The sequence below is a fragment of the Poecile atricapillus genome, chromosome 9 (assembly GCF_030490865.1).
Source record: "Poecile atricapillus isolate bPoeAtr1 chromosome 9, bPoeAtr1.hap1, whole genome shotgun sequence".
NCBI lineage: Eukaryota > Metazoa > Chordata > Aves > Passeriformes > Paridae > Poecile > Poecile atricapillus.
This window is the reverse complement of record NC_081257.1, coordinates 11,430,783-11,448,922: the sequence shown is the minus strand read 5'-3', so window position 1 is coordinate 11,448,922 and position 18,140 is coordinate 11,430,783. Positions and strand designations below refer to the sequence as shown.

Here is an 18,140-nt window from a genome sequence, read left to right as displayed (position 1 = left end):
TTAGCTCCCATCCTCATTGGGGTTAACCGTGGATCCTGCTGCCTTGGAGCATGACATCGAGTGTCTTTCCTTCAGTCATCTATGTGGTATTAATTGTATATTCCTCTAACTGATTATTTGAATTTTGGAAGAGATCTTTGGGAGTTGACAGCATTTTTTTCTGGGTTTTTTTAGTGCAAAATTTATTAGAACTTGATTGCCGTTTGGCAGGTTTGCCTCAGGGAGTCTTCTGTCGTGGTACCACAAAAAAATAATGACTGTATCCATTGGTATCAGACTATTGGTAGTAAGATATTTTTGGTGTTATGAGCAAGGTTTGAATTATTCCAGTGTATGTATTTCATGGTATGGAATAATTGTAACAGTGATAAAGAGCAGCAATGTATCTTGTTGTCCCATGGTGACATAGATTTTATTATCAGTACACTGCTGTAGCTGAAGTGTTGATCTCTTTTTCAAGATCTATATCGTAGATGTACTTCCATTCAGTAATGTGTCAAGTTCCATAATCACTTATTTCTCTAAGTGCCTGTGTCTCTATCACTTAGTTTTCAGATTCGTTTTACTTATTGTTTAGCAGGGTGATGCTGGTGTATAATTAAAATTAATTACCCAAAATAGAATTTTTAGAACAACTACTCATGATTGTTGCTGACATGCCTTGGTAGCTAGCTGTAAATATCTGAAGTACACTTAATATTCCTTTCAGTGAGATTTAAGAAGTTAATTTCTAATACATGTTAGACTGGAAAAAATAGGAAACAGCTCTAAAATAATATATTTGAAAAGCTGAATATCTTTTGCCTTTCAAACACATCATCCGTCATCTTTTACTTTTCTGACTTCTTCATGCCATTCTCTGGATGTGAAAGCTGAAACAGAGGATGTGTTCACATAATTTATTTTTCTATTTCTCTTTCCTTTTTTTTGTGAGACAGCAATCTGGATTTCTATCCTTAGATCCTTCAGCTCAAAAAAACTCCTAAAAAACCCTAGAGCCAAGATCTTCCTAAAACACTGTCAGAATAATCCATTCCAACATATAATAAAATTGTCTTGCTTTACATCCTAAACAGACCCAAAACAGAATGAAGCTGATGGCAGATAACTATGATGATGACCATCACCACTACCACCACCATCACCACCACCACCACCATCGATCTCCTGGGAGGACACAACACAACCACAGACCCTCTCCAGACCAGGTTGGTCACCTCTTTTTCACCCACAGTTTTATAACTTCTTTATTTTGCTATTTCAGAATAAAATACATTTTCAAAAGAACTAAACAGCAATGATGCATTATTTGAATTGAAACTAATAGCTCTGGTATTTATTTCCACTCTGGAATAGTTTAAAATTTTGGCTTTTTGTCTGATGCCTTATTTTTCTGGAGTAGAAAAACAGTCTGTAGAAACAAGAAACTCATTTTCAGATGAAGGAGCCTGAGGAAAAATTTAACATTGCTTTTATATGAAAAAATCATTTTTTGATACTAAAATAGGTCATAATGTCTGGGTAGAAATAAAAGGGAAAAACAGGGATGAAAACACAATGGGGATGTATGATAGACTGCTTAGTTGGGAGAAGGAAGATAAGAGGCAAATTACACTTCTTTTCAGAATAATCAATGGAATTATGTTAGAGTCAGGAACAGGTAAGAATGAGAAAACATGATTTCTTGGATACTAACACAAGGAAAAAAAACCAAAATCACAAACCACAACCCTGAACAACATAACACATAATCCTTTGAATTCTTGGAATGTGTTAAGAACAATTTTTTTCTGTCAGAAAGAGGAGAAGGGAATTAAGGACTTGCTGTCTTGGTTTGGTTCTGTTTCTGATTAACACAGATAAGTAGGCTCAGTTTATAAAAGAAGGAAAAATTGTATGGAAATATCTGTAAAATAAAAAAGATTTTGGCTTAATGCAAGGAACGGAATGAAAAAACCCTAGAAGGAAGGCAAGAGATGTGAAAAAGCAGGTAATAACCACCACAGTGTTACTGAAACCCAGACACTGTTTTAAGAGCTGATTTAAGAAACCTGAACCTGTGAAAAAAAATTTTAGGCACAAGACAATGTAAGAGAGTCAAGTGCTTTTCAATGCATGGTAACAGCTTATTCAGGGAAGAGAATGGATAAGAAGCATAAGGAAAATCAGTATGAAAACATTCAAGAACATTGAGGTGTTATATGAATCGTGGAAATAGGTACATGATTAGAGATAGAGCACATAAAACAGTAGCTATTTTACTAGTATTTACTAGCACTTGTACTCTCAGCTGTTTTCCTAGGTGATAGTTTTGGGCCATTCTCTAAAAGAAAATTCAGGTTTAGTATACACATCCTATATTTAGGCTGCTTTAATGTGCCAAGGAAAATTATGTCAAGCAAATCTAATTTCCTTTGATAGGGTAATTGGTTTTGTGGTTAAAGCAGAAAGTGGTAGCTTTTAATTCATCAGGCCTTTAACACTGTCCCACTGGATATTTGTAATATGCAAATAAATACATAATTTTTTAATGTAATGAATAACTAATGTAAAATGAATTGCGATAATAAAAGCTTTAATTAAAAATGGTATTTTTAAATTTAAATAATTATGAGATTGACATGAGATGGGTGTACAATCAATAGACAAATTTTCCATTGCTCATTTTCAGACTGGAGGGCTGGTTACAGCTGGGTTCCAAAGAGATCTGTCCTTTATCTGATGCTGTGGAGTATTTTTTTTAGAGATTATTTCCATAGTGAAATAGAAATGCCGCTAATATTGTTGATCATAAATTAAGCTGTAAGAAGCTCCAAGCACAGTAGGAACTGTCAAACTGCTCAATAAGCTGCTCCAGTCTTGATAAAGTGGAGAGAATCTAGAATAAGTAATTTGAAATTTGGCAAAGACAAGTCTGCTTACAGGGGAGAAGTCACATGTGCTGATGAGCTAATAGCATGGAAAAAGGAATCTAAATTGCTCAGTGGAATACCATTGCAATGAAGCTGGATCTAATTCTGGGATAGATATAATACTGGAGAAGAAGAAGGAAGCAATTATTCTGTTCCTTTGAGCACTGGTGAGAGCTCATCTGAAAAGCTGTTTACAGTTTTGATCTCCATGCTTTAGGAAACATAGACAGAGTAGAAAGGGACAAAAGGAGAGCAACAAGAATGATAGAAGTTTTAGAGAACATGACCTGTGGGGAAGGCTTAAAGAACATGGTTTGTTTAGTCTAGAAAGTACCAAAGGGAGACATAAGTCTTCTAATACATAAAATGTTGTTGTAAAGAAGACAATGATCAATTGTATACCAGTACCCAATGGAGAAAGGGTAGGAGCAGTAAATTTAATTTTGCCAAGAATAACTAGGTTAGTTGTTAAGAAGAAGACTTTTTCACAATGAGTCTAATGAATCTGTAAGTGGAAACAAAATGTGGACATTCTTTCATATGCATGTAATGGAAGGTCCTTTCTTGGAGGTTTCTTAACAGGTTAAATGAATACAGCTTTATTTCATCTTGTGCTGGACTCAGAATAGGTGTTCCCCTGAAGTGCTGTCATCCCAAAATTTCCACAGACTCTGTGATCAATTAGCCCAGATTACTTGTAAAGGAAGCAAATAGGAGATTCATAGCAAAATCCTTGCTAAAATAACCTTTGAGAACAGCACAGTCAAGGGTAATCATGAGTGAACTCTAGGCGTTGCTTTATCTTACATTTTTTAATAATGGATTTTATTTTTTTCTTTACTTTTTGTGTTGTTATTTACCCCTCTATTCGTTTGTGCAGCAGTTTGATTGCTGTGTGCTAGCCTGCATTTCCCATTCAATATTACACACAGATTCTAGATATGTGACTATAATCCAACATGTGGTTTAAAAGCCCAGAATAAACTGGGAAAATAATAAACCTACAAATCATTAGAAGGCATTTTTAGTTTCAAAGATGAAGAAGTTGTGCATGTTGTAGCATAAATACCGTTTAATTTGGTGAATGCTAAGGAGGGAGTTTTCTCCCAACTTCCTGAGTGGCAGAGTTGAACAGTGTGAATTTAAAACATTCCTCATTTCTATAGCTAATATAGATAACATAGATAATACTGGATTTTGTAATCTACATGCTATATTAATATAGAGAAATGCATGCTATTATATGTTCGTAAAGGAATGTACATGGGCACTGGAATGCATGTTTGTAACAAAGAATAAGACATTTCTGTACCCTTTGTAAAGAGAAAGGTGTGCCAGCAGGTGCTTGGAAGACCTTGGAAGACACACATCCTGTTTGAAATAGGTGTAATTTTTATGAGAAGCTTTCCTGTTCAGGTATTGACATTTTTTTATATGATAGATATTTTTGTTATAGTGCTTACCTGATTTCCCATCCTGCAATAACTGTGGACTTAGTGAAGGATAGGATCTCTTGAAGGAACTGGTTGAGCACCTTTTTTCAGATGCAGTGTTTAGGTCTGGCTGCTGCTAGGGAACAAATTTCCAGCCACTTTTTGCCTTGATTCCCTCTTTTTTTTTTTCTCTCTAGGGAGAGGCATAAATGGGTGACCTTTTTTTGCTATCCTTGTGTAGCCCTAACTGCTCAAGTTGTAAGGGAACTTCATAAACAGTAGGACTGTTCTAATTCTCATCTGCCCATACACATGGTCTTGTTACAGTTGCTCATGGTGTGATCCCTGGTTATGTTGGTGCATCTGATTTTATTTGACATAAATAAATTTCTGGGGACTGAGTGCTGCTATGTCAATAACATATATTAACCATTTTTTACTAGCCTTTAAAAAAAAACAGGAAAAAAGGATAATTTTGTAGCTTTGCACAAAAAATTTAAATTTAGTCTCTTCAGTTTTGGCTTGAGAGTTGGCAATCTTTCTTAATTTCCACCTGGAAACATTTTGGCAGTCAGTGTGTATCCTGAAGTGTGGGTGTAACACTCCTAGAGTGAAAATAAGCTTAATAAGCATTTTGCTCTAGCTTCAGTTTCCAAGGAGCTGTAGTATGTAGCCACTTGTAGAGTGCATTGCAGTAATCTAATCTAGATTGTTGCATCCAAGAGCTATCTGGAACAGAAAAACCCCATGGCTAAATAAATTTGAACTTCCAGATTCAGCAGCTATCTTGCCCCACAGCTTAGACTTTCTCCTAAACCCTACTGTTCAGCTCCCTGCCTCTCGTATTTCTCACCTCTACATCATTACTGTTTTTCCTTAAAAACTTTCTGTCTTGGCCTCAGTTGCCTCAGTTGTATCCTTTCAGTTTGGGAACAGCCTGTGAGATACCAGCCAGCAGAGAATTCTGCCCTGCTAACCACAATTCTGGTCAATTTGTGCCATCTCGTTCCCTTTGGTTTTCTCATCTCAGGAGCCTCTCAGTCCCTCCCTGTTTGTTTCCTGCTCTGAGTTTGAGGCTCAGTCACCCATATTCACTTACAGCTCATTTCTGTGGGCGTTTTCACTCCCTGCTGAGTGTCCTTACAGTCCTCAAGTTACTGGCATGTATCACCAATCTCTAACCCCAGGATGGTCTCCACACAATGAAGAGCAATCTTTGGTCATTACCCAGGACTTCTTCAACTTCATGAGAATATTAAGAAGTGGTTGAAGGTCCTAAATTCAAGATTCTGCTTACGGACTACTTAGTAAAAAACTGTAATTGATTATTAAATTAGAAGTGGTATCTCTACATAAAAAAAGAAGTGTAGATAATCTGACAAGTGTATGTCTCAGATACACTCAGATACTTAAATTATTGTGGTGGCATTCTTAATAGGAAATCAGGCTATTTGAGAGGTCATAGGGAAGAACTTGATTTTGCATTAACACAGGGTAAGGCTAGAGGTATAATATCTGAAGTATTTTCATACTTTAGGTTTTATTGCCAGCCCTGATGATTATAACACCTATCAAATCCTCTTACTTCCCATAGCACTGGAGATTTTTAAAGAAATAAAATGTACAGTGTTCTTAATCTCCTAAGTTTCCTGAATACCTGAGCTGTAGTAGATTCAAAGCTGAACGCCTTACTCTGTGGTCACCAGGGCTACAAATATATTTTAATTTTGTTTTATGAGAGATTATGTGCTCATAGAAAAGAATCTGATTTTAAGAAAAATGTGCATATCATAGGGTGTGCTTTAGGAACTGGCTGCTTTCCAAAAAGTTGGCCCTATTCTTTGAAGCTGTAATTGAGGATGGAATGTCACATGGTGCCTAAGCATGTAAAAAGATGTCCTTTTACATCTTTTAATCCTGTCTGGCTACATAGAGATTTTTTTTTTCCTACTTAAAACATTTTTGATGGCCCTTCTACAAGATTTAGTGTTTAGAAGTAATTTGTTACAAAGTCACCAACATGTTTTCTGTTCCTCTGAGATCTCAGCAAGGAGGCCTAAAAGGTAGTTTAAGGTTTCTGAACTATCCTCTTATCTAAAGGAAAAGTCCTTCTTATCAGGACAGCGATGGGGCAGGGTGTATCTCTGGAGCTTCCCTTCCTGCCACAGTCCAGTCACAAAGCCAACTGTTCCAGAGCGAGCCTGTAGCTGTCTTACTATTAAATGTGCCTCGTTTTAAACAGGCTTTTAAAAAGTATGCTGGTAGACTCCAGCATTTGAGAAAAAAAATCACATGCAGTGATGCCTGAAACTCGACAACAAACTGACTCTCGCCAAGTGGGCGTATGCCACTAAAAACTAACTTTTTGAAGAAGACCATGTGCTCTGGAAAAAAAGTGTTTATTGATTTGTAAAGTGGTGACTGGTCTTGGCAACAGGTCTTTATTCATCAGCTGGAACTGCTAAATATCCTTGGAGCTGCTGAAAGATGATATGTGACAAACTCTGAACAGGTCAGATGGGATCCTGTTTGAGGTGGATGACTTGGAAATCAGAACCACAGGACAGACAAACAACGATTATTATTTTAGTGTCTGGATCCTGATCTACAAATCACTGTATTGATCCATATGTAATTTTAGGGGAAGGGAGAGCATGCTACTTTGTGTATTTTGGCAGTCCTGGTTGTTAGCATAATGCCTTATGTTCTGTGGCCACCCTGGAAAATTGCCAACCTCAAACTCCTGAACAGGCGTCAGGAATATCGAAACAGATTTTTTCCTTAAAAAAAAGAACCAACACAAAACCCCACAACAAAAACTAAAAGCCATAAAAACACAACCCAAAATGGATTATTTTAACTAATGCAAATAACCGTGGTGATTTGAAAAGCATAAAATTCTTCAAATTTCTTTAGCCTGTGAGTAGAAAGTTCAGTCAGACCAGAAGCTTAGTACCTGGAAAAATTAAATATTTTGTTTGGGAGTTTTCTGCATCATTTAAATTTGTCTTTTAGTTGTTCAAGAAAAAAGAAGAAAAAAGAAAAGAAGGAGAAAACCAATGATATTGTCCTACATAAGAAGAGTGATATGATATAGCTGCCTGATGCACTAGACTGGAATTACTGCCTTCCTCCCTGACCCAGATTTTGTTTAATATTCTGTGTGTTTCTTTATCCTTTATGTTTACACATTGTTTTTGGGCAGGTGTGAGCTTGTTCTTGTCTGTTCCCCGAGTGGATGTGAACTTGTTCTGCTGGTGCCTCAAGCTGCAGGGCAGCACACAGTTACATTAGCACCGAGCTGAGCCTGCACTAAGCTCTTTGGAGTCACATGGATTTATTTAATTTAGGAATTTGGGCAGGGCAAGGTTTGCTTGTCAGTACATTCAGTATAAACAATCCCAGACATATGCACTGTAAATAACTAGTATTGTGCTGAATTAGTGTTTTGAGAATTCCGAAGTGCGGTGCAAATTATTCATATAAATGCTTTCAAATTTCAAATCTTTCCTCTAATTTCTCATCTTTGCTACACATATTATTCTTCTGGAACAAAGAACTTGTGATTCATATCATACATTGTTCAGACTTGTTGAACTGAATGCAATAAAATCCTATTTGTATCATGGTCACCTTTAAAATGCCAATGTTCCGATTAAGTTATATGCAGTTACCATAGCTATATTGTTTATTATAAACAGCTGCTGAATGGAAAATACTTCTCTTCTAATGAGGAAGTAATTTCTGTCTAAACATTTCCCAAAACTCAGTGAGTATTATCATGTGCTTATTTCAGTAGATAAAGAAAATTTTGCCTGCCTCTGACATCTGTCTAGGTATTTCTGTCTACTTTACCCTAAAAAGAAAACTGAAATAGCTTTTCACAGAGGCTTGCCCACACTTTGAGATTTTGGCTTCAAACCTAAGGTTCATTGTGAGTTCCATTGTACTTGTGATGGAAGAAAAGAAAGAGCCTTGAAATTTGGAAGAGTCTCTTGAAATTTGAATTTATCTTTCAGGCATACTCTGGTTCTTGATTTTGATTTTCTGCCATTTTGCAGTTACAAACATTGTGAGCTACTCAAGATTTCTCACTTGAAAGTAAAAGTCAATAGAAATTTGGAATATTTATTAATGTTTTTGTTATTCCTGCCTCTTAATTGCAATTGTATTGTAGCCAGGTTACTTTTCAGACATCTTTAAATGATATTAAATTTTTAATTTACAAAAAGACCTGCTAAACTGGAGTTGTATTAAGAACAATAAATAAGAAATAGGTTTTGCTGTCTTTGATACTCCAGGAGATGGATTTTGCACATTGAAAAGTTATACCTCTCCTTTGCTTACAGAAATGAATTTATTTTATATTTTGAGGTTTAATGAATGTGATATAAATGTACACACACTGAGCAGTGTGTATATTTATATATATCTATATTTATATGTTAGCTTTCCAGTCTTTTCCACATATGGAAGAATTTTTTGAGATCATGTTTAGCAATAGAAATCTCTCCCCTTCATTTCCCCTGAATGTGTGTGTTATAATATACAACACTTATATAGAGGTTTACATTTATCTTGTATTTCTTAGCAGAAAAATTATCTGCCACCATCATAGTCTAAAATAGGTCTTTAGACCAACTGAGAGAGCCAAAAATGCATTTCTGGGAGACAGTAACTTGATAACAAAAGTTGCATATCTGGCGCTGCTTACTTAAGTGAGATAACATGTCACAGGCTTTCACTACAAAGGGGACCATAAATTTTTGCATTGCAAATCTGATTTCACGGACCACTTCTTGTAAGAAGCATTGAGTTTCCGCTTCATCTAATGATAAAACTTTAGAATGCATGAGTATCTGGTGAGACATCTTACTCATGTTAACGCTAGTCTGGGTGCTGTAAAGTAAATGGTCAGAAACAACATTTTGCTTTCCCCCATGGCCATATTTGTGATTGATTTTAACCCAGCTATATACAAATAGAACAAATGGTGAGATGGGATTTAAGGCCATTTTCATAACTGGGTGATGCATGGTCACTTGTGACCCCTTCTGTTATGGATAACTTTGAAAATAGACCTCTGACATAAATACATATTGCTGAAGCAATTTTTAAGATTTATTCAGCTTTTTGAATATACAAATGAAACATAAAATAAAGACCTTTTAAAGCTGTATGCCCCAAACACTTAAATGAATCCACTGTTAGTCTTTCCACTTTTTAGCTGCAGGCACAGTTCTTCAAATCATTCATCCACAAAACTCTTCTGTAGTCAGTTGTTCTGTGCATGGAGAGTTTGTGTGATTAGTCCTCAGCTATGTTTGCTCCTAGAAACTGAGCAGCAGATAAAAGTCTCTTTAAGCTCTGAAATATCCTGATTTTTGGACTAAATTCCTGATTTGAAAGAAATGCCATTGCTTAGCAGGTAGATTTCTTTGTAAAAAGGGGAAATTAATATTTGTTAATGTAAGTATTGCTGTAAGTAGGACAATTTCACAGTTCAGAGCCAGCAGTTACACGTTTAATGACCCATTAGTAGCCGTAGATAATAAGGAGAGCAGCATAAATCAGTCATCAGAAAGTCAGTTGCAGAGATGAGCAGGTTATTGCTAGATTTATTTAACCCAAGTTAAGACATTAATTCTTAGCATGTAGCACATGAAAGAGAAATGTGATGAGCCTTGTCAGGAAGGGTCTCCTATTGTGGGAAGAGAGCCAGAAAAGCTTAACTCATTGAGTTTAATGTTGCCTGTACTGGGAAAGCTATAAGGAAATCAGGAATTTTTTTTTTTTCTTTTTAGTTTCTTTTCTTTTTTTTTTTTTTAAGAATAGATTTTATAAAGATACTTGCATGCCACAGGACTGCAGGGGATTGTGCTGTAACCAAACTTTATACACAAAAGTATATTATATATATAATATATAAAATATCTATTTATATACAAATTTATTATTTCATGAGGTGGCCACATAGTAATGCAGACTTTTGCACCTACATTAGGGTTTTAGTTCTCATCAAGAATACAGATTTGAATCAAATTCTTCTGGTCACTGATGCTTCTTGCATATGGTTCATATCCAGATATAGTGTTGGATTGGGCAACCCAAGTTGGGCAAACCCCTGTTTGATTTAACTTAAATGAAAGATACATTCCAGGAGGTCCTCCAACACTGTGAAATCACTAAAGGCAATTCAGTTTTGGGTGAAAATAATTCCCCTGAGACAGGTGTACTGTACAGAGGCGACTCTCAGGACCATGGTAGTGGCTGTAGATCTGTTGCTGTTGGAGCACACTGCTAAATATTGCCTCCTGCAGCTGCTCCATGTTCACCAGTAATCAAGAATATGCTATATGCAGAATGGCTATGACTGGGCTGATAATTTCTGGCATCTGATTATCAAAATTTTGTAGATAGACCTAATTGTGTAGGTCATGATTAGAGCTCTCTTTTGTTTCTAACCTGGAGTGTAAGGTAGCCCCTGCTATCTGAAGGCCACTGTCTCAAATTTACTGATGACACTGATGAATCACTGATGAGAGAATGAGAGAATTGATGGATGAGAAATCTGCCTGCAAGGCTTGCACTGAGATACATTTCAATAACAAACCAGAAAATGTCTCTATACAAGCCTTCTACATCTGTGTGTGGTGTTTTCCGAGCACTATTTTTTAAGTTCCTAATTTTGATTTTTTGAAGCCATATTTGAGGTTTTGTGGCAATCTGATCAGAGCAGTAATCACATTTAGTGACAGCAGATACTTGTTTTTAAGACAGTAGGCAATTATGATAAATAGCAGCACAGAAATAATAAAAAAGAAACAACTAGAAAAACGATGAAATAGAATCAATGATTTGTAAAAGGCCTTAGTAGTATTTAAGACTATTCCACTTTACTGTAAATACAGGTCCAAATTAGATACAGAGATGTCTGTCCTAAAAATTCAAGGCATTCAATATTTTAAACACTGAGTTGATAAAAATTTTATAACAACTGTTTATACTAGTTTCTCAAGTCAAATGGTATCTCTCAAGTTTTGGGGTTCTTCCTGTTTTGCTTGTCAGTAACTGAGATTTTGCTTTGCAGTTTTTGTCATTGAATTGCTTCTTGACCTTTTAAACCAATGAAAGCTCCAAGTTTAAAAATCAGTTAATGTACACAAACATTAATGAAAAATTGCTTGATTGTAGTTTATTGTTTGAAAGAGCCATAGATTAATGATTCTGTAGGATACACATTGATATGAAAAACTAAGCATACTTCTGGAATCCTCTGTTCCAATATTAATAAGTGATAAGGCATAACTGCTTCTTTTGTTTTGCTTCACTGTGTGTCAAGAATGCAAAATTAAGTAGTGAATTTCATTTGTCTCAGAACTTTGGTGAAGAATTCTGTATTCCCTCCATTATCTGTTTGCACTGAGGCACCAAACCTTAGCTTCTTGATACAATATTTTCATGGAACCTATCAAAATTGCAGTCCTAATTCAGTGATTTTTATCCAGTGCAGGAGCTACTCCTGGTCAGGCCCATAAACCTCTACTTGCTTCTATCTGTACAGAAAAATTTGTAACTGGAAGTTAGGATTTATACCAGTTGAGACTGGTTTTGAGATTGCTCTTAGTATTAAAAGTTCAAAATACAGTGATATTATTGTTTGGGGTGTTTTTTTTGTTTTTTTTTTAATTATTTTTGTTTAATTTTTTTTGTCAAAACAGAACACTGTGCTTAATTTTATGAAATTGCTAATAAAAAATTGGAAATTACATAATAAACTTTTTGCGTACAGGATAAGATGGATCATGGCACACACATTCTCCTTGAGACAGATGTGAAGAAAAAATGATGGAATAGGATTTTTATTAATTGTGGCTGTTGAAGGTTAAGTGGACCGTGGTCATAATTGGGACTACTCAATAATTTCTTCATCAAATCCATAATTTTTAAAAAATAGTTTGAATATAATTAACCATACCTTTTAGAAAGTGTCTAAGACTTGATAGGAAATCTTCAAATCATCCTGAAATTATGAGTTAATGAAAAATATGCCCTGTATTTGCAGTGTAACTACATCCTCTAAATCTCTATCTAGATTTTTTTTACTAGAGGTAAGATCTGTCGCCTTTTGTCTGTGTTAGTAATAATGGCCAGAAAATCTTTTAATGTTTTCTAAGGAATCATTTAGGTTGAATCTCGTTTCTCACAGCCAAGTTTATTTTTCAATAATTTTCTAGCTGTTTTTTGATCTGGTTACAGTCTTTCAAATAATCACGAGAGTGTGACATGAGCACCAGATGTGTAATTCTCTTAATGGCCTTATGCTACTGTATAGAGATCCAGCAAAAGTTCTGAGTTTTCTTTCTCTGCCCATCTTTGTCTTGCTAAATCCAACACTCAAACCAAATCCAATATCTAACCATGTTTTCATTTCCACCATGACCTGTAAAGACCTTTTTGATGTCCTTGATTTCAGAAGCAGTTCCCTTTCTTCTAAACCTCCCTATATGTTTTCCAATTATGATTTCAGGCATATGTGTATGTGTCTGTTACCATTAATTAATTCAAATCTGTTCACTTTTCCATGAAAACTTCGTCAGGATTTTCTTTCAGATCATGGAAATATGGAACAAGTTTGGGATGAGAAGAATACCTATGGGTCCCCTTCCTTCTTCAGCAAACATTCATTCAGTACAGAGCTAATTGTTCTGACACTGTATCATGTGGCACATAATCAAATGCCTTCCAGAAATCACAGCATATTATTTCAAAGCACTTACCTTCTCAAAAAGAGTCTCTCTGTAATTGGAAAAGATAGAAAGTTATTTTGACAGGACAGGCGCTCAATAAAGCCACGTTGATTGACATTAACTGAGCTCCAGCTTTTAATTTATTGCTTTTTATGTATCAGGATCAGTGTCAAAATATATTTTTCTTTACTTTCCCATAAGAATCTTTACATATATTTGACAATATTTGATTTTTCAACTCTTCTAGAATTCTGCCAAAATAAGATCGCACAAATAATTGGCATAAAAATGAACACCTGCCTGTTTGAAGAATTGCAATGCTCCAAAACAGCAAAGCAGCCATGTCTAGTTAGGGGAGGAGTCACTTGGAAACCTGTTGCATTGTTAATTTTGTTGATTTCTACCTTTTCTTAAGGATATCACCAAAGATAAACCTAACTCATTATGTTAGTGAAATATGATCAAACTACGCAGTGGAAAAGAAATCTTTCATCCTTTCTTCAACCTTTGGCAAAAAATCTTGTCAGCTAGAAAATCAGTTTAGTTAGTGTTTGTGGCCTCCCCAGGAGTGGCTCCTGCAGAATTCAGAGGGAATAACTTGTGTTTTCAGTGAGGCAAACCCAGCTTATTGGAAGTTTTACAGAACCTGTTCCTTTGTTTCAAAAATAGAAAAAGATACTCAGGCCTTACTCTGCCTTTGCTGTGTGGTGTATTTGTGCAGACTTTGTAACTCAGATGTGTTCCAAGTTAGCTGTAAAAGATTTACCCACATTTCTTCTGTGTTAAATGATAGCTAAGTTTATAGTGGACTGTCAGATTTCTTTACTTGATTCAGCAACATGCAAGACATCTATCTTAACATCTGTTTTTTAATAACAGTTGACATCTGGGAGCTCTTTTTTATTCCAAGAATGGGCTAGGAACAGTAGTGATACTGGCAGTGTATATTTTCAGGCTAAAATTCCTGTCCATTTCAATCATAATTAATTACCTCTCATTTTATTAAATTTTTAGATTTAATTAAGTGCCAGTGTTATGTTACACTAGCTAACTTCCAAGGTTTTGAAATTTTTTAGTTATTCAGCATTCAATTTTCAGTTTATTTAAAACATTCAGTTTTGTATCTTTTAACAAAATGGAAGACAATATGATTCTTCTTTTCCTTTCTTAAAGTTTTGACCTTTTCATTGCTGTCAGTGTTGGTTTAAATTGTGTTCAATTAAAAAATAGATAATCTGTTAATATTTAATCTCGTAATCACCTTCCTACACACCGTTTTAACTGGGAGGGAAAAAATTTTACATCACTGTTGTTGTTTTTTCAGTTGCTATAGATGCAGGTTCTTGTATACGTAACGCAAGCTTGTTCAGTTGTGTTCACTGGCTTACATTAAAAATAAAGTCATGCTGATAACAGCCAAGAAAATTATATTTTATGTGCAGCAAAGTAACTAACCTTTCTTTCTTTCTTTCTTTCATTCCAATGCCAACACCTTCTCTGTGCATCTCCTCATGTCTGGCACCCAGGATGATGAGGAGGGTATATGGGCATAGCCGTTCCTATAAACCAAAGTTCCAGTTTTGTTTTGAGGGGTGAGAAACTCTCTTTTCTCTCTTTTTAATGTTGCAGCCTGTTATATTTTGTTTTATACTGCATGGAGCTATGTGTTATTGACAAGTGTGTGAATGCTGTAAGGATGTTTTCTCATATGCAGTGAAAAATGAGAAACTGTGTCTAATGTTTTAATGGTCTAGTGGTTTAGTTTCTTTCATAACTTATTGTGGTTAAAGGTTTAGGTGGGTATAAAACTTTAAAATACATCTGTTTGTCTCTGTATAAACAGTTTTCTTTTTTTCGGTAGGTAAGTTCTTTAAACTAGTATTAATTTGCTGGATCATCTCTAAAATCTAAAATACAGTACGAGCACTGTAATATCTTTGCAGAATGTGTATGAAAGTTTGATATTTAAGAAATTTTGTCACAGATTAAGCATGCAGTTTTAGAAGAATAGAATTTATGATATGCATGGAAAAACATGAGACTACCTCTTAAGCTAAAATGTTTTAATGAAATTTTAAAACAAGTAGCAGATGTTTAATAAGGGAAGTACAATCTCTCTGTGTAATACATGCTCTTTGACTGAAATATTATCATGGAGTAACATCCATGTAATAATTTGCTTGTGATATTCAAGGGTGCAAAGTGCAGTTTGTACTGTTTGTCTCTCAAATTCTGAGTAAATGCTGCATTATCATGGTGTCTCAGGTATGGGTTGATGCATAGCCACTTGTTTGGGGCTTGCCTTTGAAGCTGTGGGTAATTTGTAGCTCAGAATCACTGTGGTCTCAGCATTGCTGAGGACACCAGGCTTTGGTGGACTGCTTGTAGAAAATGTTGCTCACTACTTAACAGAACAATTTTATTTGCTGCAATAAATAAATTTGGCCTGTTTAGAGGAGCAAAATCTACTCACATAAGCAAAGATTAATGTCTTATTAAAGCTTCCACACATTATATTGCTTTTGGCGTTTTACCATTCTACCTCGCACACTCTCTGCTGATTTTCATAACAAGTAGTGTGGCTGAGGGAAATCAAATCTCTCAGACAACTGAGTGTATATTAAAACACAACATTAATAAAATTAAATTTGGTGTACATCCATCTTATTTAGAAAGGCTTCTATGTATTTGCTTTGTTACTGCAGACATCTATCAAAAGTTAATTGTGAACATGAAGAAATCAAGAGACCCAATGCAAATGAACATGAGGAATATATTTTATGTTGGAGAAGAAAATAGAATACAAACAATTTAATTTTAAAAGTATTTTAACTGCAAGAATGTGGGTTTCTAATAAAAGATATTCACCTTACTATTTTATACTTTATATATTTGTCATAATTTATGGGTTTACAGTTTAAATTATTTAAACTATGAATGTATTTCCTTTGAAATATGGAACATGTTTGTGAGCCAAAGCATATTTTTGTCCTTTTAGAGACTCAAAATTTGATTTGGTTTAAGAAAGGATAAAGTGCATAAAGAATACAATGATTTTGAAAGCTAGCTGACAAGAGACTGAGGGAATATTTATTAGAGCAGTGTAAAACAGATTATATGCTTTTGCATTTTACTTGATCTTTAAGAGGATTTTTTCCCTACCAAAAAAAAAAAAAAAGTGCCTGATATACCAAAACATTTGTTTGATTCCATGACTGTTATAATTGATTTATACAATCAAAGCTTTTCCAGAGGCCATGAGGTGGGACTCTGCCTCAGTAAAGATAGCACAGGCTGGTCCTCTAATTATGTTTATAATAATAACACAGTTAAAAATAAGTGAAGTCTCTTTAAACTTTCCCACTTCAGCTCTCAGCTGCTGCACGGGAGTGCCATGAAATGCTGGTGGAGATGCAGCAGGGCAGGATGAGAAGTTGCTGTAAGGTTCCAGGAGCTGGTTACTGGTTAAGGAACAGGCAAGGTGCTCAGGGAAATCTCACGGGCCAGCCCATTCAGGAGCTGCAGTGGTAGAAACAGGATCTCTTCCCCTCTCCTCTGCCTTACAGAGGAAAAAAAAGAAAGGAAATCATGAGGTGATGATAAGTTTTAAGAATTAATCCTCTATAGCAATCTGTCACGGGTAACTGAAGCCATGTGACCCTCAGAAAATGTGTTTTGTGGCACAGCTGAGGAGTGCAGGTAGAGCACAAGTGCTTGTTTCCCTTTCCAGTTCCAACCACTGAAGTGCAGCAGAACCTGGGAAAACAGTTTAGACTTTGCCACAAGCTGTCCATGTGTGTGTGAGAGAACTCGGCACAAAACCTGTTTGTACAGTATTTTGTTTGTACAGTACTGCAAACTCGGTTCTGTGTCAGATGTGAGGTAGATGGGATGTTTGAAAAGATGCTGAGGAATGTTTGGACAAATTTATTGTCTGTTACATCCTCAAAAAGGGTTACCTTCACACGTGAAACAAAGAGACACTGAAGCCTGGCAGCAGCTGATGTCTAGTGCTTTTGAAAACAGGATCATAATGCTAGACTGCTAAATTTGGATTAAGGAGCAGCCCATAAAGCCTGTAAATTTAAAATTTGGTCTTAGTGGCACTGTATAGGTGTTCTTCAGAAGGCAACACTGCCATTCAGTAAAAAACCCCTTCAAAACAGAAATTATCTGCAACATGCACAGAAGAATATTGCTCAGGCAAATATTCACTGTTCACTTGGCACTATTGGATGTGTTTCATATGCTTCAGGGAGGAGGAGGAGGAGGAGAAGGCTGTTATAAAACAAATGTGGTGCCTAGATTTGTCTTTGCTGAGATGTGGTGAACAGTTCTCTTTCATGATGTGCTTACTAACAGTACAAAGCACAACAAAATTTGGTCATGTTGCTATATAAGGATATGTTTAAAGACATTAACTGTGAGCTATTGTTCTGCTTTTTGTTTCATTATTTCGAGTTATGACTTTTGTAAATAATTTATTTTTCTTTTTGTTTGGACTGTTTTGGAAAAAACATGCTAACTTTGAAGTGAGCATCAGTAGCATGCATGGCAAGGGAAAAATAAGGAACATGACAGTTTGCAGTGTTCATTTTAATTTTCTCATTGAGTGTGTGAATACCAGCTCTATGCTTAATTAGATAAATGATGTTGCTACATTGACTGGAGCTCAAGTACATTTTGGATTTGTGAATTTGTTTTACTGTTTACTTAGTTTTCACTAAACAAAAGGAGGAACCTCCTAAGCAATGTTTGTTTTCCAGACCATGGACAGATTTGTGACTAGTCTTTATTCCTGTTAAAATACTTTTATTCTTAATGAAAGAAATTTATAGCTTTTATTTTTATTGGGACATTTTATATTAGTTAAAAATTTACCTTTCTTTTATTGTTAAAGATTTCATTACTACTGCTAGTACTTTTAGGTATTAATTGCTCACAGCTGAAGACAGAGGGTTTTCATTAAAAGTAGGAATTTGTTTAGCTGTACATATTTGGTTCTTTTTATTGATTATATACTGGCAATATGTCAAACACTTGAT

General features: G+C 35.3%; 1 protein-coding gene across 1 annotated transcript in view; it reads left to right on the top strand.

Moving 5' to 3' along the window:
* Positions 1–18,140, top strand: part of ERC2 (ELKS/RAB6-interacting/CAST family member 2) — a 395,998-nt gene that overhangs the window by 273,876 nt on the left and 103,982 nt on the right. Inside the window, exons 14-15 of the mRNA XM_058844563.1 lie at positions 1,077–1,208; positions 14,622–14,687. Coding sequence (XP_058700546.1) covers positions 1,077–1,208; positions 14,622–14,648 — 159 coding nt within the window. The 3' untranslated portion in view covers positions 14,649–14,687. The remainder of the gene's footprint in view (positions 1–1,076; positions 1,209–14,621; positions 14,688–18,140) is intronic.